Source organism: Ciona intestinalis, unplaced genomic scaffold (genome assembly GCF_000224145.3).
Source record: "Ciona intestinalis unplaced genomic scaffold, KH HT000098.2, whole genome shotgun sequence".
NCBI classification, from domain to species: Eukaryota; Metazoa; Chordata; class Ascidiacea; order Phlebobranchia; family Cionidae; genus Ciona; species Ciona intestinalis.
In genome coordinates, this window is record NW_004190420.2 from 742,703 (window position 1) to 757,642 (window position 14,940).

The 14,940-nt window shown below is 34.4% G+C and overlaps 5 protein-coding genes across 5 annotated transcripts; 2 read left to right on the plus strand and 3 right to left on the minus strand.

Moving 5' to 3' along the window:
- Nucleotides 1-796: 796 nt before the first annotated feature.
- LOC100181848 lies at nt 797-4,540 on the minus strand. The gene is made up of 5 exons (XM_002122708.4): nt 3,807-4,540; nt 3,156-3,422; nt 2,570-2,714; nt 1,674-1,789; nt 797-1,416 (listed from the first exon to the last, which is right to left on the minus strand). Exons 2-5 carry the CDS (start codon nt 3,405-3,407, stop codon nt 1,147-1,149), a joined length of 783 nt encoding a protein of 260 aa, XP_002122744.1. The 5' UTR covers nt 3,408-3,422; nt 3,807-4,540; the 3' UTR covers nt 797-1,146.
- A 150-nt stretch (nt 4,541-4,690) lies between these two features.
- LOC100178759 (transmembrane protein adipocyte-associated 1-like) lies at nt 4,691-7,963 on the minus strand. The gene is given in 9 exon segments (XM_004227093.4): nt 4,691-5,272; nt 5,552-5,732; nt 5,869-5,971; nt 6,194-6,257; nt 6,505-6,621; nt 6,687-6,839; nt 7,149-7,355; nt 7,357-7,384; nt 7,507-7,963. Coding segments are annotated over 9 exon segments (1,353 nt in total). The 5' UTR covers nt 7,824-7,963; the 3' UTR covers nt 4,691-5,089.
- Nucleotides 7,964-8,211: 248 nt separating this feature from the next.
- On the plus strand, nt 8,212-11,735 carry LOC100176443 (xyloside xylosyltransferase 1). Its single transcript, XM_002127931.4, has 9 exons — nt 8,212-8,527; nt 8,809-8,923; nt 9,150-9,220; nt 9,284-9,366; nt 9,432-9,588; nt 9,766-9,915; nt 10,102-10,232; nt 10,297-10,473; nt 10,608-11,735. Exons 1-9 carry the CDS (start codon nt 8,435-8,437, stop codon nt 10,822-10,824), a joined length of 1,194 nt encoding a protein of 397 aa, XP_002127967.1. The 5' UTR covers nt 8,212-8,434; the 3' UTR covers nt 10,825-11,735.
- LOC100186662 (peptidyl-prolyl cis-trans isomerase NIMA-interacting 4-like) lies at nt 10,892-12,534 on the minus strand. Its single transcript, XM_002128158.5, has 4 exons — nt 12,334-12,534; nt 11,879-11,937; nt 11,537-11,656; nt 10,892-11,352 (listed from the first exon to the last, which is right to left on the minus strand). The coding sequence occupies exons 1-4, from the start codon at nt 12,380-12,382 to the stop codon at nt 11,194-11,196; spliced, it is 387 nt and encodes a 128-aa protein (XP_002128194.1). The 5' UTR covers nt 12,383-12,534; the 3' UTR covers nt 10,892-11,193.
- A 320-nt stretch (nt 12,535-12,854) lies between these two features.
- LOC100184281 (putative aminopeptidase W07G4.4) lies at nt 12,855-14,940 on the plus strand. Its single transcript, XM_002128026.4, has one exon. The coding sequence runs from the start codon at nt 12,897-12,899 to the stop codon at nt 14,442-14,444; it is 1,548 nt and encodes a 515-aa protein (XP_002128062.1). The 5' UTR covers nt 12,855-12,896; the 3' UTR covers nt 14,445-14,940.

The window sequence follows — 14,940 nt, forward strand, 5'->3', positions numbered from 1 at the left end:
AGTTGACCGTTGTGGTAAAAGGGTTAATTAATGTTATGCTAATGAGTTTGATACGTGCTTACTCATTAGATTTTTGATGTCTTGTATATTTCAAGCAGGCACAGACTTAGATGAGCACAGACCATGGCACCCTCTCTAGATGGGCACAGACCATGGCGCCCCCGGCACAGACAGTTCAAAAATTATGTGTTATGTTGAAAAGATTTTCATGGCAGAAATTCCATAAAGCATAGCTATCAATTTTAAATTTTATTTTACTTCCCCATACTTGGTTTCAATAATCGGCACTAGTGTAGAATCTTCCGGTACATAGCAGAATAGGCTGGTGGAAAGTGTTAGTGGTTGGTCGTTGGTGGTTAGGGGTTATTAGTTAGTGGTTGTAGGGGTTAGTGGTTAGCAAATAAGTTGGAGGGAAGACTCTTCACTAGCAACCAATATTCAATCATACTCTTTGTTAATCTTCCCATTGCTGTACATTTAATATTCATTTACATATTAAGTTAAAGCAATCCTTCGACCAATTGTTGCTGTGTAATTTATATTTTGGAACTCATGAAAAAAGAATTTTTAAAAGTGATTGATAAGGCTTTTACATTAAATATTAAATGATGCAAAAAATAATAAAGTGCCACAGGCATTTGGGAAGGTTTGGAATCAACACTTAATATTACTAGTTGATCTTAAAACTAGTAATACAAATTATTAGCAACAAAATGCTTTAGGGCTTTGAAAAACTTTGAATTATTAGCAACAAAATGCTTTAGGGCTTTGAAAAACTTTGAAACTAGCACTCTTGGAATTAGAATCACACAAACATGGATTTCTGACTCAAGTTAAATTAAACATACAATTAATATTTTGCTAGAATGTACAAACATCTATTTTAATAAAATTATAAATAAACAAATTCTTGGCTTAAACTTAGCCATTTGATAGCCAACAATTGTTGTAATATATGACGTAATAATCTAACTTTTGTTTAATAATTAATTAATAACTGTTTGTGTGAAAAATATCGTGACAGAGTATCTATTAAAGCCTATTGATGTTGCATAATTTTAATAATAATTATTAGGTTGGCTATAATAACTGAGCTATCAGAGAAAGTATATTAGTAAATATGCACTTAACATATTGGGTAATATATTAAATTAAAGTATCCAGTAAAAGGTTTATAAGCATGGTATATGCTTTGTAGATTCCATACACACAAAGTGTAAGAATGAGACCCAAAGATAAGATTGTTTCACGTCTCATTCTTAGAAATACTGGATGTTCCTTTAAAGTTTCCAGTAAGCCCCCTCTAGCATTTTTATGCGGAAACGGAACATTAGGAACTGGTACATCAAGAAATTTACAAAGCGGTTCCCAACCATCACTCACTTTGTACACCAACAGGTTTGTTTTGGGTGCTTTCTTAAATAATGCAAATGTTTTTAGTAATAGAATCTGTCACATAGTAATTGGCAGAGCTGAGGGTTGTTTTTATTGAGGATGTTAAAAATTTACGTTAACCAACCAAAATTTTAACACGCAGTGATTTGGTAAAAATAAATTTTAATGTAGTAGCTTGTGGGTTGTTGCAACACCGGATTGTGTGGGACCAACAAAACAATAGTTCCTAATAAAAAGACAGTGTCCAACAAAACGATAATGTAAAGTTACCCATTAACCTGCATTACGTAAAGGTTGCTTTGTCTGAATGTTCGTCTGCATATCATTTCATTCATCACATTTTTACCATGTATAATATCGTGTAGATCAAACATAGATCCAAACTCCACCATCACTAAAGAACATTTAATAAGATACTAATTTCCTTTAAATTTAATCTTAAAGTTAAATTTGGGAACTGATAACATGTTACAAGTGACAGGCGACCTATTTAGGTTTACCAAAATTAAACAAGGTATCAGAAAGAGAACATACATTTATGCGGATATAAGTTTGTCATTTGAAGGAGTTCAGAGAAAATATTTAAGTTTTGTTTGAGATAAATCATTCAAAGCCATATGGTACTTGAACCATTAGGGGGTTTACAACTTATTCTATTAGTCATAGTGTAAATTTTTGTTGCTAGAGGAAGTGACAGTGTTTGGTTTCTTAAAGAAATATAAAAAAAACTAAGAAATTCTAATCCAACTAGAGTAATACAGTTTTACATATATATTATATATGTATAGTAGTAGGGTGGGGGAAGATGGGACAATGGGACACCATTTTTAATCTATTTTCTCATCTCATGTGGTAATAAACAAAGAAAATTCAATAAATTATAAAATCGTAATCTCACAACTCCCATAGATCGTGGATATTTGTTTTAAACTCAATCAGGATATTTGAATATTGCGTGCTAAAGCTGTCTTGTCTTCCCCACCCTACTGTATAATGATGTAGTTACTTAACTGGCAGATTTATGAGGGCGTAAAAAAAACAAAAGGTTTTCCATAAAAATTTTAACAGTGCTAATTATTAAAACACAAATGTGGGAATTAAAATGGTTAACCCTCAAATACTAAAAACTCTGCTGTATCACATTAGCCAAGATTATATAGCTAAAAATCCTTACTCATTCTTCTAACAAATCTTAAATATCTGTGACCAGTTGGTGACAGCGTCATCATTGCGGAGAACATCTTGTTTGACTGCATATTTTCTACTTGTTTTTGCATGCTTTTCCACCACTGGTCTTCGTCTCGAATTGTTAAAATAATCTGTATAATAAATTACTACCAACTTAGCTTTTCTAACTAAAATATAAGGTAATTATATTTAAAGTTGTCAGTTTCGTTCCGTTAACATAATTTTCTTGGTATTTATTGGATTGAAACAAAGTTACAATTAACAATTCTTTGTTTTAAAAGGTTTAGTTATTTCAAATTTGATAAGCATTGTCAATCAGAATGCAAAGGGAGGTTTACCCCAAAATAGAATGTTATAAATAGATTTATCTTTCCCTCTTCTAATATTGCCCTACTGGTTATAACACATGTGTTCTGTTCTACGCACTCATGCCTGGTTAAGTATTATCAAGTATGTAACTTTGTGAAAAAATATAAATATATATATATATATATATTTTTTTTTCATCTGATATATGGTGTATGGCCTTCCTGTTGATGGCCTATTATATAAAAATGATTGAATAAATTTACCTTTGCATCTGGGAACGCTTGTAGTAGTTCTTCCCAATAGTAAAAAATAGGTCCATCAACACATGTGTCTACATCTTTGTACATCTCTTCCAGATCAGCTATTGTCCCTTTTCCGCTCCAAAACTTATTCCATTGGTCCCCATGCAACCAAAAATGCTCCATAATATCATACACACTGTATCCAATTATATCAAATGCAGCATGCATTGTCTTTGTGCCAGTTTTTGGCAATCCTGCCATAATTACCTTCATCTTCGCTTTACTATTCTATAAGCAAAATAATATTTTATTATTAATCTTAGTATTGTTTGGTTTTAACTTTCACTTTCTGATTTTGTTCATTTATTTACAACAATATAAAATGTCTACATTTTAAAGTATCTTTAATATAGATTTGTTGCCTATTTTAAAACATTGTTTGACTGCTTCTTTTCTTTTTAATACATCACAAACTCCAGATATGTTTGTATGATGCAATAAATAAGACTTAACATGTGATGTTTAAATTTCTGATTATGTAACACGTTAACAACTTCGATTTACACCACAAATACACAAATGCTTAGACATTCTGTCTCAGTTTTACATTTGTTCAATCAAAGGTTTGTTTATTTTTAGTTTGTTAATTTGTTATGTAATGTTATATATAACCTGGTGGTGCAGCCAGAAATACAACCACGTCCTCAGCTTTGGAACCTAATGTTCATGTCCTCTTTTTAACTTCTAAATTTAACACAGAATATGGAACACAAGTTACAATAGATATTTAGGGTATTTTTATTTATATTATGTATATATATAATTTTATTTCTTACATGATAGCACTGTATACAGGGGCTAACTATGTAGACATTGTAACAAACACTTTAAAACTTTGTATGAAACGAACTTACTTTTTCGATAAGTGTTTATTATGGTTTGATTTATGAATGTCAATGTGATTTAATTTACTTGAATAAAAAACAAAAGCTGGAACCCTTAGATTCATTTTACCCTGCTGATTTTTTGCCAATGTCACCTTACAACACCTGTGTTATAATTCAGCAGTGAGACTAGGGTGTATAAATACAGCATGTGTCTGATGTATTGGATGGCTGAAACTATGTTATCAACTAATAGATAGTATGTGCAGATTAAACACAAAACTGCATTGTATAGGACTTGGTTTGTTCAGATGCTTATATGCATGTGTTGACAGAGAGAACACTCGCTAAAGGTGTTAAACTGGTAACTAGTATAAATTTCCTGATTTTTTTTGCCCTAATAAAAGTCCACACACTGGTTGATTCTGGTATATATTTTTTAACCAGTCCTATCAAAAAAAAATGTTCGTTATGGACCACATTGGACCACCATGTTGTGGAAAAGTTCGCAAAACAGGCAGAAGGCCAATCATAATGGCTGCTACTGAATTTTTTATATGTAGAAATGACTTAACAGACACTATCTTCTAGTACCACTCTGCAAACTTATTACTTTGTACTATCAGATTTAACATTTTTACAGACACAAATTTTCATATCCAGTCGGGTATAAGTTTATGCGAATATATTTTAAGAACTTACACGTCACTTTAATACAAGGATAAATTGCAACTTCAAATGTAAGAATTATTCAACACTGAAAAATAAAACTTCTTAAGTTAAAGTAAACCAAAAGAATGCTGTATACCCCTATTATTTAGGATAATAAGTTAAAGAAGGCTAACACACTCTGAGAAAATAGTTTTTGTTTTATAAAGCAATCTCAAGGCAAAACAAGCAGATGGTAACGAATATAATGGAAGCATATTTGCACAATTTACAATGAGTGGTTAAAATATGAAGCATAGGAACAGAAGCACCTAAACTAATTAGGATCTCCAACAATGATAATGTGCTGTGGTTATAAATACAGAGAGTATACTAGTGTGGCTTTAATATACAATATTGTGCTTAGCTTATACTATCATTAAAAAAGGTATGGGTGCTGTCCATGGGGTTGGTGGTTGAGTCAAAACTCCTTCTTGGCATCTCTGCAAAGTCATGAAGTGGTTCATCTATCAATCCATTTGATGATTGGTATGGTTCCTGGTCTCCATGGTTAAACACGAGAATGCCACTTAAGGTAGAATCCACCTGTGCACAAAGAAATGATATGGATATTTGTTTCATGTCGGAATTCCAAACTAATTCATTGATATTCATTCTAAACAGCTTAAAAGAATAGCAAAAGAGCCAACTTTAGCATAAAATCCTATGCCTTGCTGTAGGACTTCTCCCATTTAGAGGAGAATATGCAGAGAAAAAAATTTAAAGTTGCCCTATTCTCAATAGATCTTCAGGAACTTGGCAAACATTTTCCCTTGAGGTATGTTCCATTATTAACAGTACAGACTAAAAATGAAAGGTTTATACCGTGATCCCATTGCTTGGCATGTCGTAATCAGCTACATCTGTCAGTCCCTCATCTACTTGGTTGGAGTATGAGAACAATGTGCTATTAGGCTGTGTGTTTGAGAAGTAGGAGCTCAGGAAGGTCCAGTACAAAAGTGGGGCAAAGCAGGTGAAGTAAGCAAGAGAAAACACATCAATTAAGCTGAAAATAGATAGAAATTTATGTAGGGGATGGTGTGTATATCTTTTATTTCTGTTCGGAGATATAGCTACTTCCAAATTTCTGTGAATTGATAAAACTCAACATCCTCAATGCAAATAAAACTTTAAATACTCACCACAGACCAACCATATCACAGTAGAAAAGCAAACCGGATCCAATGACAGCAATAAAATTCATGAACGCCATAACACCAACATAAACATAGAAGGATCTGCGACCTGTAGTAGTACAACAGTAAACATTAACTTGAATAATTTTGGCATACAGAAGCATTTTTCTTTAGAATAAAAAAAACAATAACTGTATATTAAAAATGCCATGTGATCCTATCATGTCAATGCATTTGAATTATAAAGTGTTTACTTTGCGCTTGAACAAACTTTTGGCTATTTAAGCCGTAAGGGAACTATAAAGACCACAAATTATGCTTATTTACTTACTTGGAACAGATAAATATTTTTGCAACCACTTGATAAAAGGTAAGATACCTATCAAGATATAAACCTGAAATACAAAGGAAAACGTTGGGTTTTGGTATAAAATGTGCATAATTAAAAGAATTAGTAAAAATACGAAATTGGCAGAAACTAAGGATCAACAAACAATTAATAAAAAAAACAGTTTGCTGGATGAATGCATGAAAATAGGCAGATATTTGTAGTTTAAAACACATTTCTACTTAAAATATTTTATACCAAGCCCACTAATAAAGTTAAGGTTTAATTTAATAGCCTCTATAACAGTTATTTACCAGTAAAAATATAACTGAAGTAACAAAGGTAAAGGTGGCCCCTCCATGACCATACACAACCCACTTTGATGATGGCACCTCGTAGTGCACGTCTGGTGTAATTAACTCAAGAACGCACTGAAAGATAAAAATTTAACAGAATAAAATACCTCTAGAATTTATGCTATTTTTTTTTTACTTACCTGTATTGTGGAATAGATAAGAGCCAACATGGTGGTTACACATAAAACCCTTTTGATGCTTGTTTTGCTATCAAGGTGACCAAATGCAAGTCCAAACACAAGCACACTCATTTCAGCAGTGAGTAAGAAAAATCTGAGAATTACCCACAGAATCTGGAAGAATACAACATAGTTCTGGTAAAAATATTGAGAAGTACACTAAGTAAGTTTTAAACACAAGTGATCAAAGCTCCAACACAGTGGCATCTTTTTTACAACCATATTAAAAATGTTGAATAGTTCTGGCTTTATCTAAATGAGTAACTTACTCTCAATTACGCGATGGAAAATAATTATATGATTATGTTCACTTAAAAATATTGCATCGCTTGCGAACAATGCAAAGAAAAACAACAGTAAAAATAGTTGTTTAATGATCATTGTTAACATTAAAAAATTCGATATTTTTATAAAAACAGTAACCTTGTTTGCATCTCCACCAGATATCGATGCACTGTCAACTGTCATTGACACAATTCCTCTAATCACTCCAACCACAGCAGTGATGGCTACAAGAATAAAGTAAGTAACAAAAATGGGACTTCCGCCACTTCCGATGCCAGAAAGAATTCGATGCCACACGTGACGCATCCGGTAAAGGACAAAGATCAAGAACAGCGTGTTGGGGACAAACTAAAACCACATCCCAAATGCGAACTCTGGAATGTAAATGTAATGATACTAATTAAAAGTAATATAAAAGTCACCCCATATTTAATATCTCAGTACATTGAAATAATTGAGTAAAAACAAAAAAATACAGGAAGAGACAAATACTAACCTGGATTCACCAACATCTTCATACAGAATACGCAGACATCTGCTCTCATTTGCTTCATGACAAGGGTAAGTAAATGGAGAAATAGTAGTTGGGGTCACATTTACTTCTGGCAAGGTTGTGTTGAAAGGTGAGACAGTAGAGGAACTATACGCGGATGTGGTGTTCCATGTTGCAGCGCTGGTTGTCAAATTCGTATGGAAAGTGCTTGTTGAAACTGCACCTGATGTGTGTGCTGATATTGTGCTGTTGCTCGGTTGAGTTGTGTAATGTACAGTAGTTGGTGCAACTGTTGTGGAGTTGCTTGTGACGTTTGCCATTAAGAATAATAATTCAAAACCCAACGATATTTACAGTTCTGAAAATCAGGTTGGCAGTCAGTTTATTATCTTTACACAGTTTTGGTGCTAGTGAAGATTTCTATACAAAAATTGCATAACATAAACCTAACGAAGTTAACGAACTACACCTTTTTACTGGCCTTTAGACGTCTATTTTCTAAATTCGCCTTTCGGTTTTGTTTGTTTGTTTATTCAACCATGACGATGGTGCAGACAACATAGATATCTTAACTAGGTATCTGTGCAGACAATAGACATAGCATACTCACGAAAGTTTTTAAAATAGAATTTATTTTAAAAAGCGTGTGTATCTTTGAATTATAAATAGAGCACGTTACAAAAAACAATAACGTATGTACATATTGTTAACATAGGCTTTGCATATTGATAACAGGTTCCTGGGGAGTTCGCTAAAAATATTAATAGAACTCGATATACACTTCGCCACAAGAGTTCGTGATATTCGTTTCTCAAGTTCAAAGCCGAACACCGGATTTGAGCTTACGTGTTATAAGGAACGAACCACTGCAGTCTAATAGGGTGGAGCTGCAAGAATTCGTATCAACTCCGTAGTAAACCAGGACGCGATCATGGCCGGCCAAAGAGGTCAGAACACCCAAAGACGTTCCAGAGGACAAACAAATGGGTTAATGTCAAATTTACTTTCGAGCAAGGTCATGCAGGTGCGATAGTCATATATTCCCTTTCTCAATTCTTGATTTTGGTAGGACACTTACTATTTAACTAAACCGACTGGCTCTAGTATAGAACCCCCCAGTGCGTTACAGACTAGGTTGGTGGCAAGTGGTTATATCTTATATATGGGGTGGTGGTTACTGGTTAGCAGATAATGTATTGGAAGAATATTTACTAGCACCAAACTTTTATTAAAGATTTAAAACAACTTTTATTAAAGATTTAATAAACTTATATTTTGAGTTTTACTACGGGAATTTATACAAAGGTGCTCCTGATCCTCTGCATTCTTTCATGTGTTTTTTTGTTCTACAACTTTGGAACATCAACTCAGACTTTCACAAAAGAAAGTAAAGCATTCTACCGAGCAGAGAATCATCCAAGTTAGTCATTTTTACAATTTCAGTAGTATATAGGTTATTGTTACTTATGGCCTTATGGGTGCTAGTGAGGACTTCATTTGCCATGTCATAAACTAACCACCAAATTCCAACATGTTTGCATTTTTTTGGTTTCTTGCAATGTCGGCATGTCGGCATGTCGTCATGAGTGGATTGTACACTATTGCTTGTTTAAAATATACATAACATGTAAAATTTTGTTTTATAGTCAATGTTAAATCAGACCGAGAAGAGCAAATTGCAGGAACTTTTGAAGGAAAGCAAGCTAAAGCAGCCAAGGTACAATTTCTATATATATATTGAAAAACAATGTAACCCTGAAAATTTTACTTAATTTTCCAGGACGTAGCCCAAAAACATGCAGATGAATTCAAAAATGACTATCATGTGTTGTTCATATTTGCCCACAAAAACCCAAAGCTTGAGTGAGCTTTTTTTCATTTTTAATTACCCATTATTTATCAATGTGTTTTAAGCTTGTTTTAAACAGGAAAAAGTTCACCACTGCTTTTGGGTCAATGTTTAAGCATGCCAAATTCAATGAAAGAGAAACATTTCATTTGCATTTCGTATGTGAAAAAGAAGGCAAAGAGTTTGTGCAACAATACTTCAAGGAACATGTTTCCCATCCAAAGTTTAATTTAAAGGTAATTAATTAGTTAGATAAACTATTCAATGGAACAAATTAACAGTTGAAAAGCAGTAAATATAAACAGCTGCAATATGAATTTCCATTAACATTTAGATATCTTACTTTGGTTGCTTTAACTTACTTGTTTACATTATTGAGTTGTATTTATAAACAAAATGACCGTTTTGCTTAGATTCATTTTCATGACACAATAAAACTTGCTCGTCAAGTTCACCCATTGGTGCAAGGAATACAAGCAATGCTTGGGAATGACCATCCTTACTTTTCTGAAACAGCCATCTTTTTCCTATCTATGGTTTTACCAAACATCATGCCAGAGAATGTAAGTTGCTGCATTGTATATTACCTCTTATATGCATGTATCTTATTTACCAATATGGATTTTTTTAGCCCACCTATTCTGTGCTAGGAACACAATACTGTGTTTATACACTGACTGCATTAATCCACTTTATATAAATAGCCTATATTTAATGCTGAACTACAATTTAAACCTACCTTTTAACAGATCCACCGACTTGTGCAGTTGGACTTAGATTTAAAGTTCGTAACAAACATTCGTGACCTGTGGTCGGAATTTGATTATTTTACCAAGGATACTGTTATTGGAATTGGAAATGAAAATCAACCAGTGTATCGGTACACAAATTTATCCCAGTAGTTTATTTTCTTACATAGGTTATGTAAATACTTTTTATTATAGACACCTGCTATGGCAGTACCGAAATGAAAACCCAAACACCAAAGTTGGAGAACCCTATCCTGCTGGTCAACCAGGGTTTAACTCTGGTGTGGTTCTGCTACACTTGGATAATATGAGAACTTCTAGTCTTTATAATTCATATATGAATGCAACTAATCTGCAAAGGATTGTTCAAAAGTAAGCAGTTTTTTAGAAATACTTCATAAAGCTGCAAATTTTTTTTTATAAGAGGTGTAGGCCTAACCAATATGCTGTTTTTGTCTCATAGTCAAAACCTATATACACTATGCTCACAAACTTAACTAATGTAGGTACCACTTCAAGGGTCATCTTGGTGACCAAGACTTTTATACATTATTGGCTTTCGAACACCCACCGCTCTTCCATGTCTTGCCATGTGGTTGGAACAAGCAGTTATGTCAATGGTGGAAAGATAAGGGATACCAGGATATATTTGATCAGTATTTTGACTGCAAGAGTGAAATCAAAATCTGGCACGGGAATTGTGATTCTTCATTCCCAGAATAGTGCTTTCACATACCTTAACCTTCCTAATCAATCAGTCAATGTATTCATAAGGAAAAAAAAATTAGCATTGTGGTTTGCACCAAGCAATTAGTAATATTATTGGTGCACTTTTTAAATTTTTTTTGCTGACATGCCTTCCTGCAATTGTTTCATTTACCTTATAGGTGCCTTGTAAAAACAGTTATACGTAGTATCATGTTTCTTATAAGTATTTCATGCTTTTATAACTTTTTACAATCATATCGTTGAAGCATTAACATGCTTGTTATTTGTATACAGCATACACTTTTACAATGGAAAACATTGTGGATAAAGTCTAGAATTTCCACTGCACCCATTTTATCTTTCATTGCAATGAAATCATTTTACTCATTTTTTCCCTTCCACCATAATAATGTGGTAACCAAACTTCGTTTTAACTGGCGGGTCCGTGTACTTGGGGGATGCCAAAGAACTAACTGGCAATGCAAAAGCAGCTTCTTGAAATGGACCAACCATGCTTCCACGTATCATCCAGCCCAAATCACCCTATACCATAAAGAAACCCATGTCTTCTGTTCAATGCCGTATTATAACAGGTCCCTTTAATTAGTGCATGTCCACTATGTCAGCAATATTCACTACATAGTAGACATAGTGTTGTGGAATGTGGACATACCAGACATGCACTAATTAAAGGGACGTATTATAACTAGCACTAACACACACTTACGCCGGACCTTGCTTTGTCCTCACTGTATTGTTGAGCAACCTCATTGAATTTCATTCCTGCCTTTATCTTCTCCATTGCTTCCATGCACTTGGAGTGCTTTTCGCAAAGAATATGCCGCACCTAAAAAAACTACCATGAGACCACCATAACTATATTCTAATAATAATTGCAATAAAAGCAAGTGTTTTGTCACATGACATTAAGTTGTGTCTTTATAAAACTGCTTATTTATCCCTAAGTGGAACACCAGCAATGTAGTTAAAGGTACACAACTTTTCACGTACTGCATTAGACCATTTTAGATCGTGTAAAAATGTTTTTATAGTTATTAATATTGCAAACCTTGACAGAATTGGCACCTTTAGGTTCCTTTTTACCTCCACCACCTGCGCCTGCTGCATCTAGGGATTACAATAATCGATTAATACCGAAGTCAAAAAATAATTAAAATGGACTGGGCCATTAACTCCTTTTTACTCTACTTGTTCTAAGCTGTATTATTTACAAGCAAAAGGTAGGCTACTTGTCTGTTTTTTTTGTCTTTAGACAATAGCGAAGATCAAATTAATTAAAACAAGAAAAGTAAGACAAAACAGTTCTTTTTTTGAAAAACTTTAGACTGAACCATAGTCTTATAGATAAATCTCATCTCTTTTGCACCAGACTTAAAAAAAGTTGACATACATAGTTACATCACTAAACAATACGTTCCTACAAAATCAATCATTTTTCGATATTGGTATATATTATACACTGTTCACAATGGGCCACGATTAAATTTGTAAATTCAATTATACCTTTTTTGGATGACTTCCCCTTATCTCCACCTCCACCTTTCTTCGGCATCTTGTTTAAAATATGCAACTCTAAAAGCACCTAGAACGTATTAACGTAAAAACGTGTTTGAATACTGTAATGTGCAGTGCGTGTTACACAGCTTATCCACTCTGCGTTGTTGTTGATGCTTTGACAGAATATTACAAATGAACACACACGCACGTTGTCGCGAGAGTGGCGAATCAAAATATGCTGCTCGAAGAAAAATCTATCATGTGGAACCGTTATATAAACCCTCAGGTCCAAAAACTCCGTGTTGTTATTTGTCGTGAGCGACTCAGCGCTATAGGGTAACAGCACTTCCCCCTGTGTCTGTAAGGGGGAAATACAAGAAAATTCTTTACTATTGCTCATGTTTCATTTGCAAATCGGTGTGTATCAGTGTGAGCATTTGAAATAGGATCGCAGCGTAGGGTTTGGGTTTATCCAAAGTTAGTAGAGACGTTGGGTTTATCCTGTTGTGCAGAAGCAGGTATGTACATTATATGTTTTTTCTTATCTTTCTCTTTTTTTCAGATAAAATATGGATTTTCCTATTGTTGGAGTAAGTAGAGTTGATGCCAGCTCTAACGTATTTGATGGCATTATATTAGTTACGGATAAAATAGAAAGCATTGGCTCTGAGTTTAACTTCATTAAAGATGCTCTCCTGAAGTTGAAAAGCATTGATGATTCTGTTGGAAAGGATGTGGCAATAGGTACAATTGATGGGCCCATGAAACGAGTTATATTTTCTCCTACTGGCCCCCTCGATCGTGATTATGATGACGTGAGAAGATTTGGTGATGCAGCAGGAAAGGGAGTGGAAAGGGCTTTGAGCGCTGGGTGCAAAAAACCTTTACTGGTTACCATAAAGGATAAAAGGTACAAGCAATGTAGTTTTGCCTCAGCAATGGGCGCGTTGCAGAAGCTTTATGTACCTTTAGAAATTCGAGAAGCCTTGCCAGAAAAAAAGCAAAAAGTAGAAAAGTTTGGTCTTTGGAGCAAAGAAAATGTGGAATATCTTGTTCAAATGACCAGTGCGTTTGAAAAAGGAAAAATAGTTTCACGGGATATTGGAGCATCAGATCCGGAAAGAATGGCACCACCTAAAGTGGCTGAATATGTGTTGGAAGCATTTAGAGATACATGTGTTAAAGTTACTGTTGAATCTGATTTAAAAGTAATTGAGAAGAATTATCCATGTTTGGCTGCTGTGAATAGATGTGCAAGTGTGATTGACAGACATGGGGCAAGAGTTGTGCGGTTGTTTTATGAGGGGGAGGGTCCAATTACCAACACTGTGTTTCTGGTTGGAAAGGGTGTTACATATGACACAGGTGGAGCAGATGTGAAGGCTGGTGGTAACATGGCGGGCATGCACAGAGACAAATGTGGAGCTGCAACTGTGGCAGGGATTCTTAAGATATTTGCAGAGTTGAAACCAAAGCATTTGAAAGTGTGTGGTACCATGTCTATGGTAAGAAATAGTATTGGGGCAAATTGTTACGTTGCAGACGAGATCATTACGTCCCGTGCTGGAGTCAGACTGCGGATAGGAAACACTGATGCTGAAGGAAGAATGGCAATGGCTGATTGCTTGTGTGAAGCTAAAGAGGAAGCATTGGCAGCGATAAATCCACAGTTATACACTCTTGCTACTCTCACTGGTCATGCAATCTTGGCTGTTGGGCCAAACTACACTCTAGTCATGGACAATGGTCCAGCAAAAGAAGCAAACAACAGCATTATGATTCAAATCAAAGGTCATGTGCTGGGTGATCCATGCGAAATGTCAACTATAAGAAGAGAAGATTATGAGTTCCATACTGGAAAGTCAGAGTATGAGGATGTGTTGCAAGCTGGTAACAAACCTTCAACACAAACTCCAAGAGGTCATCAAGGTCCGGCAGCGTTCCTTATCATGGCATCTGGGCTTGACAAACATGGGTTGGATTCCAACAAGCAGCTCAAGTACACACACGTTGACAATGCAGCAGCTGTATTTCCTTTCCCAGGTATACCCGAAGCCAAGGCAACAACAATGTTGGCTGCAAGGTACATCATGGAAAATCCGCACCATAATTCCTAATTCAGTCAAATTATATAACATATCAAACTTTATTATCATGCCATTTGCCAATCAGATTAGCCAAGAATAGGTTTAAAGTTGAAACATCACATAGGGTATAGGCCTATACTGTTTTATGTAATTTAAATTGTTAACTGATGTTACTGTTTGTCCTGATTGAAATTTTGTGTACTTTGATAATTGAGTCACATAAATGTAGTCTATATTTATAATATGTTATATAATTTTGTTTCACTTGTGATGTGTTTTTAACTTTCAATTTAATTTCATATTTATAATATTCGTGCCACTATCATTCCATTAAGTTCATTTATTTAATTTGTTTTGGAAAGCCCCTGTAACATGTTGCAAGCTTCCAGGCTTTGTGTATGAAAATAACTTCATAATAAGATTAATTGCACTGGAATCTATGGATGCCATTTATGTTACATGCAAAGATATATATGGACCATATGGTGATTTAGTGATATAAATGTAACATACTATTAATATAAAG

Coding starts and splice junctions, on each gene's coding strand:
- LOC100181848 (XM_002122708.4), bottom strand. CDS start 3,407: ATGAAGGTAATTATGGCAGGATTGCCAAAAACTGGCACAAAGACAATG. Junction 2,715..3,155: donor AAGCGTTCCCAGATGCAAAG/GTAAATTTATTC, acceptor TTTATTATACAG/ATTATTTTAACAATTCGAGA. Junction 1,790..2,569: donor AAGATTTGTTAGAAGAATGA/GTAAGGATTTTT, acceptor AATGTTCTTTAG/TGATGGTGGAGTTTGGATCT.
- LOC100176443 (XM_002127931.4), top strand. CDS start 8,435: ATGGCCGGCCAAAGAGGTCAGAACACCCAAAGACGTTCCAGAGGACAA. Junction 9,367..9,431: donor CACAAAAACCCAAAGCTTGA/GTGAGCTTTTTT, acceptor TGTTTTAAACAG/GAAAAAGTTCACCACTGCTT. Junction 9,589..9,765: donor ATCCAAAGTTTAATTTAAAG/GTAATTAATTAG, acceptor CGTTTTGCTTAG/ATTCATTTTCATGACACAAT.
- LOC100186662 (XM_002128158.5), bottom strand. CDS start 12,382: ATGCCGAAGAAAGGTGGAGGTGGAGATAAGGGGAAGTCATCCAAAAAA. Junction 11,938..12,333: donor GGGGAAGTCATCCAAAAAAG/GTATAATTGAAT, acceptor TGTAATCCCTAG/ATGCAGCAGGCGCAGGTGGT. Junction 11,657..11,878: donor AAGGTGCCAATTCTGTCAAG/GTTTGCAATATT, acceptor TAGTTTTTTTAG/GTGCGGCATATTCTTTGCGA.
- LOC100184281 (XM_002128026.4), top strand. CDS start 12,897: ATGGATTTTCCTATTGTTGGAGTAAGTAGAGTTGATGCCAGCTCTAAC.